The 9,509-nt window shown below is 42.1% G+C and overlaps 1 protein-coding gene across 2 annotated transcripts; it reads left to right on the top strand.

Annotated features, from left to right (window-relative positions):
- The first annotated feature begins 900 nt into the window (after positions 1-900).
- Positions 901-9,298, top strand: fbxl3l (F-box and leucine-rich repeat protein 3, like). 2 transcript variants are annotated; one of them, XM_080745777.1, is made up of 7 exons: positions 901-919; positions 1,040-1,125; positions 2,055-2,409; positions 3,213-3,335; positions 5,316-5,487; positions 7,454-7,671; positions 8,503-9,298. In XM_080745777.1, exons 3-7 carry the CDS (start codon positions 2,056-2,058, stop codon positions 8,932-8,934), a joined length of 1,299 nt encoding a protein of 432 aa, XP_080601903.1. In that variant the 5' UTR covers positions 901-919; positions 1,040-1,125; position 2,055; the 3' UTR covers positions 8,935-9,298. The 2 variants fall into 2 exon arrangements, with proteins under 2 accessions (XP_080601903.1, XP_080601902.1); XM_080745776.1 differs by lacking the exon at positions 901-919 and having other exon boundaries at positions 990-1,125.
- Positions 9,299-9,509: the final 211 nt, after the last annotated feature.

Below are 9,509 nucleotides of genomic sequence, written 5' to 3'. Positions count from 1 at the left end.
CTTGCGCTTGCGAACTACTTTTTTATAGCGCAATGATCTATGGTGTTGCCTTGTTGGCAAGCTGACAAAGAACAAGTCCACCAGATGGCAGCAAAGCACCACTAAACCTAACACCAGGTAGGTCCATAACTCTGCCATAACTAGAATAACCAGCACTGGTTCTACAGACCTTCTGACCTTGGATGACCTAGTGGCCAACTGGCCATCCAAGGTCTGTTTGGACCTCCAGTTTGGTGTACAATGAGTGTACATACTGTATATGCCACACAGTGTCAGACAGTGTACACATGAATTCAAATAAGGGTCCATGTCCATTTAGTTATCCATTTTGGTTCCCAACTATCAACCATTTTGCAGGGGACCCCCTGGAACCCCTTCAAGGGCCCCTGGGGGCCCCTCTGTTACTGTAGCTCAACAATGAGCTCAACTGGTGCAAGGAAGGATGCATTCCTAATGTATACCAGTGAAGTGTGCATGCACACCCAGAAGGACTTGACTTGATTTCATATTTAATTATTGATTGTTATGTAGAAGTGTACCAGTAGCCTATTTACATTTTACATTGCTTGTAAACCCAGGTTGGCTGGCTAGGTTGGCTGGGCATGTTTTAGTGCATGACTTTGCACAATAGGCTACTGTAAATGACCTTACCTTACAATACCTCTCTCTCTCTCTCTCTCTCTCTCTCTCTCTCTCTCTCTCTCTCTCACACACGCACGCACGCACGCACGCACGCACACGCACACACACGCACGACGCACCACTAGTGACTAATCTCTCTGCCAGAATGGCGCGCACGCACACACGCACGTGCCCCAGATTGACACACTGCCCTACTTTCTCATCTCAGTGCACGTGTAGTGGTCTGTGTTAAGTAAACAGAGCAACACACTGCCAGTACGACACTCTGCTATAGCAGGTAAGTCCTGAGAAATGATAACGCTGCTACCTGACATTATGTTGTTACTGTACTGTCTGTATGTGTGATGTGTTGAGCTGTCTGCAAAGCGTTTATAATGGGATGGGTCTTTGTCTCCAGTTTTTCATCCTGCCGTTCCTGAGTGATGTTTGTGCAAAAACCTGAATGGAAGTTATGGAACATTGACCTATATGTTATCCAATCAAGTAAGTAGCCTACTGTTTTTATTTAGGAAGCTTCCTAAATAAAAACTAGTTAGATCTTTTATTTTTTATTTTTAGCCTATTTCCTTTTTGTTGTGTGTGATGTGGAGGCAAATATTTCAATATTTCCCAGACTATACCATCTCTATAGTGTGTGGGGCATCACACTTTCAAAAAACCTTTGGTCATTTTATCGTCTAATCAGGCTTTTATGAACACCCTGAACAGTTTTTAATTTGCTTGATTCAATATTTAACTTTCATTTATTTTTTTATACATTTTTATTGTATTTAATTTTTTCCATTTTCACAAATAATTATTAAAAATAAATTAAAAAAGTTATTGAAAAAAATACCTCAAAATTGTACTTAAGTAAATCTATATAGTTACATGTGTTGTGCTTTATTATCTTTGCTATTCTTTTGGTTAAAACTAAATGTGTTGTAACTTGGTATAACGTTAAAGCTCTATAATCTGATAGTAATCATTGCTATAGAGATTTTGTTTAGAAATAGGAGCTCCCTGTCTCTTCAGTTAATACAGAAAATACATGTTCAGGTGGGTCAGCATTTTCTTCATCCAATCAGGAGGAAAAACCCATTTATCAGCTTCAAATTTATAGTGTTCCAGCGCCAATTTTCTTTTACTTCATCACATCCAATTTCACTTGTTTATCCTGTATGATTGGTCACCTGACATGAACATTTATTTTCATTTGACTAAAGAGCTGGAGAGAAATACAGTCAGGGAATGTCACTGAATAAAACACACTATAGTAATGATTACTCATTAGAATATAGAGCTATTTACCTCTTATTTTAACAAACAAATATAATATAATATAATATATATTATATATTATATTATTAATATATTATTAAAAAACTAAAAAAAAACATTATGGACAGTCTCCTTGCTCTGCCTTCTTTCAGAATGAAGCGAGGATTGATGAGTCGAACATTCCCTGCCCCTGAGGAGGGCGCTGCCAAGAGAAATAAGGCCAGTGTTTCCACTTCGGGCCTCCAGGGCAGACACATGGAGGACTGGGGGAACCTGCCTCATCACGTGGTCCTACAGATCTTCCAAAACCTGTCCCTGGTGGACCGCACGCAGGCCTCGTCCGTGTGCCGCGACTGGAACGAGGTCTTCCACTTCCCCGCCCTGTGGAGGAGGTTCGAGTTTGAGCTGAACCAGCCGGCCACGTCGTACCTGCGCTCCACGCACCCCGACCTCATCCAACAGATCATCAAGAGACACGCGCATCACCTGCAGTTTATCAGCTTCAAGGTGAAAACCGTGTCCCGCCTCTCTGTTAGGGCTGGGCGATATGTGGATATTATATCGATAATGTGCATATTAAATCGATATTGTGATATGAGACTGTGAGTTATATTTTCGTCCATGCCTCTTTTTTTTTACTATTTTAAAATACTTCAAATAGCCGATCTACATCGATTGTGAATCAGCTATTTGAACTATTTTTCTTTTTTTTAATTGTAAAAAAAGGCAAAGAGGTTTAGGGATAAGGGTAAGGCATGGACGAAAAAGGGCCTTATATAACAAATGGCATATTTTTCTTGGATTTAATCATGTAAAGGTGTATTTTACTTCAAAACACTTATGTTGGCATTTTCATATCCACTCAGATTTTTGTGTGCCCAGACAGTTTTTTAATTAGCTTGATTCAATATTTAGATATTTTATATTAATTTGATCAGATATGCCTCTCTCCTACTGTATATAAGCCCATACAACTTCGAACTCTTCTGGTGACTGATATTGTCCTTCTAATGCATGCAAGGACTGTTATTTTTCAATCACCTTTCTATAAAATGAAGGGCAAAAGACTGTGGTGTCAGAAGCTGGCGCTCAAGTAGAGCTGTCATAAACCATGTGGGATCTGCTTTCAGACCATCTGTCGTTAACATGTTCATGACGCAGCAACTCTCTGTCTGAGCTAATTGGTTTAACACATCATTGAGACTCCCGCCTCACCATTTCTGCCCAAGATTCTTAAACCTCCTTCTTTGAGTTAATTCCAGTTTTGTTTGTTTTTTGATTCCCAAAACGATGAAATCAAATGTAAACAGGTGGACAGCTGTACGGAGTCTGCAGAGGCTGCGTGCGACATCCTCTCTCAGCTGGTGAACTGCACCATTCAAACCCTGGGGCTCATCTCAACAGCTCGGCCCAGCTTCATGGACATGTGCCAGGTACACGCTCATAAGCACGCACGCACGCACATACACGCACACACACACACACACACACACACACACACACACACACACACACACACACACACGCACACACACACATAAAAGCAGGTACGCTGGTGTGCACATTTCTGATCACTTTTATAGTCCTATTTACTGTATGTTAAAGTTATACTATGTAACTTTTTTTATAAAACGTATCTTAAAATTGTCCTAACTATTAAATCGCTAAAGTTTTAGAACCCCCACTCCGTTAATTTCAGCCCCAAAAGCCTTTTCTTTATATGTTTTCTACATAGTTGTGACAGCAACTGTGTTTACATTGGTGAAGGAATCTTGCCTGCTACTCCCTCAATCCTGGTCTAAAAATGATGGGAGACGGCTCTACGGATGCGTATCGGCGAGGCGGAGGTGCTCGCGGTGGTCCGCGGACCCCCGCGACTCCGGCCGAAAAAAGCAATACCGCTACTGACCACTAGTTGAGCAGCTTCCACAGTACAGCTTTAAGAGTAACATCATATATAACTAATGTGACTAATCCAACTCTAACTTGTGAATATAATAGACCATCGATGGTCCTAAGTAAGTAAGTAGCCTTTTGTGGCCCATAGGGCAGAAGCCTACCTGTTTCTGTAGCGTGAGGTGGCTTGATTTACATCCCCCAGCGATGATGTACAAGTACACCCTCTGGACAGTGTACATGATGACGCTAGTACTGTATGTAGACCCCCAATCCAACCCTTGGTGCTGAGTGCCAAGCAGGGAGGTATTATGGTCTCTGCTATGACCCGCCCGGAGGATTGAACCCTGACCTCCTAATCTCAGGGCAGACCCTCAAACCACAAGAACACTGAGCTGGTGCTAAGAGTATTGCTTTATTATAGGTGATGAATGTTAGCAAAGAGCAAGCGTAGAGAACAAGATGACACCAGGCAGTATCTCAAACAGAAAGTTCTGAAGTTTATCAAACATACTGTATAGAGGTTCATAGTGCATCATCTAGAGCAGTGGTTCTCAACCTGTGGGTCAGGACCCCCAGGGGAGTCCCCAAATTATTTTTGGGAGTCCCCAGATGATTAACTTAACTCATTCTGTGCCAAATGCCAAAATGGCTCCAAGGTAGGTGTGCCACGATTTTGTATGTTTTTCTTTACTATGCAATGAAAAAAAATGTTTTTTTTTATATATTTTTTTCCCCACAGAAACAGACACAGTTGTTGTGATTCAGTGGCAAAAAGAATTTTGTCAATCAGACAAATGGTTCCAGAGATAGAGCTGTTTGAATGAAAATCCACTAGAATGAACACACATGAACACACATTTTCTCAATCAGCTAAACGAGGGAGCGAACACACAAACAGAGAAAAGCATCTCTCTGATCTCAGGTCATTTTGACATCTTAAAAAAAAAAAAAAAAAAAAAAAAGATTTTTTTTTCTATACAAAAAACACAAAAACCGTCATAAACCGTCATTGGCACCCAGGGCTTTTAAACCGTCATTGGCACAGAATGATGTGCAATGTTGTTTTCTCACTCAACAGTGTACAAACCAACATAACGTTTAAGTGTATATAGAGGGTATCTACACATTTCTAAATTGACAATTCAAGGACGTTTTATTACCTCTAAAATGACAAATTAAACATTGGCCAAACTGTCAAATATTAGAATATTCATCGGGAGCAATTAGGGGTTCAGTGTCTTGCTCAAGGACACTTCTACACTAACTCTGAGGGAGCCACCACTGCCGCCCCATACTGTAGCAGCAGAACGCAGCAGCAAAACAGGAACACATACAATAATAAGGTTTTGTTCATTTCAGTTACAATCTGCCACTGATCAAATTAAGCTATGAGAAGACTCGGAACAGGAAACAGGAATGCCACCTTATAGAAAATGGAACCCATTACTGGCATAATAAATTGGGAGACAAAAGTGGGTTAAAAATTATTCAAGTTTTCTTTCTGTCTCACTCAGTCCCACTTTGCGTCTGCGTTGACGGTGCTGTTTGTCAACTCCAAGTCGCTGTCCTCTATTAAGATAGAGGACACGCCGGTAGATGACCCGTCCCTCAAGGTGCTGGTGGCCAACAACAGTGACACCCTGAAGCTATTGAAGATGAACAGCTGTCCTTATGTGTCCCCGGCAGGTCAGTGGATCAAAGAGAGGATGGCTGCTTCAAATAAACGCATTCAAGGTTTTACACTTCATCATACGGCGAATAGCGAAAATAGCTGATCTACAAGCTCACAATGTGTTGCGTCGTGATCTGCCATTTTTAAGGTTTTCAAAATATTAGAAACAGTGTAATCAAATTAAATATTTCTTTATTATATTAAATTATTAATTATATTTGAGAGTCAAAATGTGGATAATAGATACAAAAAATAAGAAAAAATATATATAGCAAAATAATACGAAACCTCTGTATCTAATTTCATCCCATTTGAAAGGCATTTTAACATGTGACCATATATCGACTTTTTATTTTATTTTATCCTTTATTAATAATAATATGTATCCATATACATACAAATTACAATATATTTTATGTCCATACATGGAGATCCCTATCTGAACCAGCGACAGATATGGGCCATGTCTTGGCCATCTGGCCAGTGATATATATCGATGACATCAAGGATCTTCATATATGGGCATAAAAGGGATACCCATACAGTATATGGACTTTTACATAGGTGATGTCACCTGTGATATCACCTGTGATGTCACAGTGACGAAGCAACCAACCCATAGACTGTAAATATGTGTACTGAGTCTGACTGACTAACTGACTGACAGTCGACTGACTGACTGACTGACTGACTGACAAGCGGCGACATTTCTCATGGTATACTGCGACCTTCGTGTGTGCGCGACTTTGTGTGTGTGCGTGCGTGCGAGCTTGCGTGTGTGTGCGCGCGCGTGTGTGTGTGTGTGTGTGTGTGTGTGTGTGTCACTGTGTGTGTGCGTGTGTGTGTGAGAAGAGAACGTGTACGTGTGGCCCTGAGCCCAGATACAGCGTGCTACGATTAGACAATTGGAAACACCTGCCAATCAAATTTAAAGCTGGCACTGCTCCCACAAGGCACTCCCCCTGTCTCCACCTACATCAGTGTTAATTGAAGAGGAGTTCACAAAAATGCTAATAAACAGCTTACAGTAGTACATTTGGCAAAAGTGGAGAATTGGCTTCCTCACTCACTGCATATGCCAATGGTCAATGCTCATGTGCAAGTTCAGATCGATTGGTCAAACCCACTGAGGAGAGATGGGCCTCATGGCTCGGCCGAGCCATATGGGCCTCATGGCTCGGCAAGGCTTACTTACTTACTTATGGGGCTGTTAAGTATGACATCATTTTGTAGGCAGAGGAGAATTTCTGCCCCCAGTTTCCGTGAATCTTTTTACTATTTTTACTATTTACACATTTTTCTTCTCTTTGTTATTGAAAGGAAAGTGTTAGAATGATACTTTAGTCGTTATTTTTTAGTCGTTGTTTTTTGAAATAGCGAGGGACAGAAAATGCTCTGGGGGCAGATTCTCCTCTGCCTACAAAATGATGTCACGGCTTAAAAGCCCCATTGTGGAGAGGATAGCACGAGTAGGATAGTAGGACGTAGAATTGTACTGTGGTACGAGAGTAGCATTATATTGTAGTAGGCCTATAAATTAGCCAAATATCTATTTATTCATAAAAGTAGTGCCCAGAACGAGACAGTAGAGTAGACAATAGACACTGTCACTGTCAGAAGGAAAGCTTGTCCAAAACCGTTACTTTTCAAGAAATGTTAGTACTTTTCATTGTCTTAAACTATTAAGACCTGAGGGCGATTCTAAAAATGTCTTTCAAAACCGTTTTCGGAAAAACTTATGTTTCTTTATCAGTGGTGCTCAAACCTTTTAATGTCAAGGACCCCCAAAATTATATGCATTTGGCCGCTGACCCCCATATGTCAAAATATTTTGTTCCAGGGGCCCAAAGCCCCATAGCGCGGCACATATTTTTTAAAATATGAACCCTTGTTGTAAAAGAAAAACTAAGTCCTTTAAAGAGAATGCTATATGTACTTGTCGGTTTTTAGTCCCACCTATTTTGGCCCTGTGTGCATCAGGTATCCTGTGCGTGGCAGACCAGTGCCATGGGCTGAGGGAGTTGGCGTTGAACTATCACCTGCTGAGCGACGACCTGTTGCTCGCCCTGTCGTCCGAGAAGCACGTTCACCTGGAGCATCTCCGCATTGACGTGGTGAGCGAGAATGACCAACACACGACACCCTTCCGTCCCATCCAGAGGAGCAGCTGGCAGGCCCTCATCCAACATTCACCCAAGGTAAAGAGGTGGACAGCAGTGGTGGAAAGAACTACTCAAATGTTTTCCTTGAGTAAAAGTATCAAAACTGCAATGTAGAAATGCTCTGTTACAAGTGAAAGTCCGGAATTTACTTGAGTAATAGTAGATAAGGATTGGTATCAAAATGTACTTATTGTACCAAAAGTAGGAAGTACGCATTATGCAGAATGTAATTCAGGAAAATAAAATGTAGGCCTATAAATTGGCCGAAATGTATATAGGGGCTGAAGTGGTTAATGTATGTTTTGTAATAATAATGGAAATCTACAAAGTAACAAAAGTAACTAAAGCTTTTTTTGGTTTTGTCGCATTCCTAAGCCAATCATTTGAGGAGACTCTGTGTCTCCATAGGGAACAAAGCAAGCTATTTGTGTCTCCATAGAGAGCCACTGCTGGTCATAACATTTTTGTCTTAGGAAAGTTGACAAAAACAAAAAATGTATATCCATGAATTGAAGTCTCTATGGGGAGATAGATTATTTGGGGGGAACTATCCCTTTAAGCCACATTTATACTTTACATTAGAGCTATGAGCTTGTAGGTCTGCTATTTTCAAAGGTTTTTGACAAAATATTTAAAAACTGAAATGGGATTAGGACAATGAGTACTTTTACTTTTGGTACTTTAGGTACATATATTGATTGATACCTATCCATGTTTGTACTTTTACTCAAGTAAAACTTTTAATACAGGCGTTTTACTTTACAGAGTATTTCTCCATTCAGAATCATGGTGAAATACATTTTGTGGTATGTCTACTTTCACTTGAGCAAGAGAATCTGAGTGCTTCTTCCTCCGCTACCCATAAAGGTCAACATCGTCATGTACTTCTATCTCTACGAGGAGGAATTCGAGCCCTTCTTCCTGGAGGAGACGCCCGTCACCCACCTGTACTTTGGCCGGGCGGTCAGCAAGGAGATGCTGGGTCGCGTTGGGCTGCACTGCCCTCGCCTGGTGGAGCTGGTGGTCTGCGCCAACGGCCTGGAGCCCCTAGACGAGGAGCTGATCCAGATCGGCCGGCGGTGCGGGAGCCTGGCGGCCGTCGGGCTCGGCGAGTGCGAGGTGACCTGCAGCGGCTTCGTGGAGTTCGTGAAGCTGTGCGGGGGAAGGTTGACACAGCTGTCCATCACGGAGGAGGTGCTGGTCCCAGATGGCACGTACAACAACGTGGAGCAGATCCACAGCGAGGTGTCCAGGCATCTCGGACGCGCCTGGTTCCCGGACATGATGCCTACCTGGTAGTAGACGGATGTACTGTGACGGGTCTCATGTGCAGTATGACCACTTCATGAGATAAACCATGACCAAACGTTTACGGACAGACTTGGTTACAGACGGACAAGGGTTAAGTTGTTAACTCATCTAGTGCCATTTGCGTGATGTCACGCAATAAGTACTAGAGTACTTACAGTGCCGAATGCGTGATGTCGCGCAAAAAGTAATAAATTACTGTAACGTTGAGTACATTACCGAGTAGAATGGCCGGATGTCCGGAGACGAAAATCCGCGCTGATTTGTCATCATCACGGCTCCACGAGCACACAATAGTCATCCCATAACATTGAGGTGGACGGCCGATCTCATCTTTAATGTCCATTATCTCAAAACAACACTTTAGAAGCGAAGATGGAGGCAGATGCTCGCTTATATAACACATGTATAAACGCTCCATTGCAATCCAGCATGGCACCACGTAAACAATGATCGGTTCCGGCGCACGACCCGATGACGTCAGACCGGAAGTGATCACGCTGTGGCACTTCTGGCTTTCAAAATAAGAGAGTGCAAGCGGATGGAGCCTGCGTGAGGCACTCTGG

Source organism: Nannobrachium achirus, assembly GCF_963921795.1.
Source record: "Nannobrachium achirus genome assembly, chromosome: 17".
Lineage (NCBI taxonomy): Eukaryota > Metazoa > Chordata > Actinopteri > Myctophiformes > Myctophidae > Nannobrachium > Nannobrachium achirus.
The sequence above is the reverse complement of the archived record's forward strand: the minus strand, read 5'-3'. Positions and strand labels throughout refer to the sequence as shown.

What these genes read in the sequence shown, in the direction of transcription:
- fbxl3l (XM_080745777.1), top strand. Translation starts at nt 2,056, where the DNA reads ATGAAGCGAGGATTGATGAGTCGAACATTCCCTGCCCCTGAGGAGGGC. An exon ending in GCTTCATGGACATGTGCCAG is followed by an intron (nt 3,336 to 5,315) that starts GTACACGCTCAT and finishes TGTCTCACTCAG; the next exon opens with TCCCACTTTGCGTCTGCGTT. An exon ending in TCCTTATGTGTCCCCGGCAG is followed by an intron (nt 5,488 to 7,453) that starts GTCAGTGGATCA and finishes TGTGTGCATCAG; the next exon opens with GTATCCTGTGCGTGGCAGAC.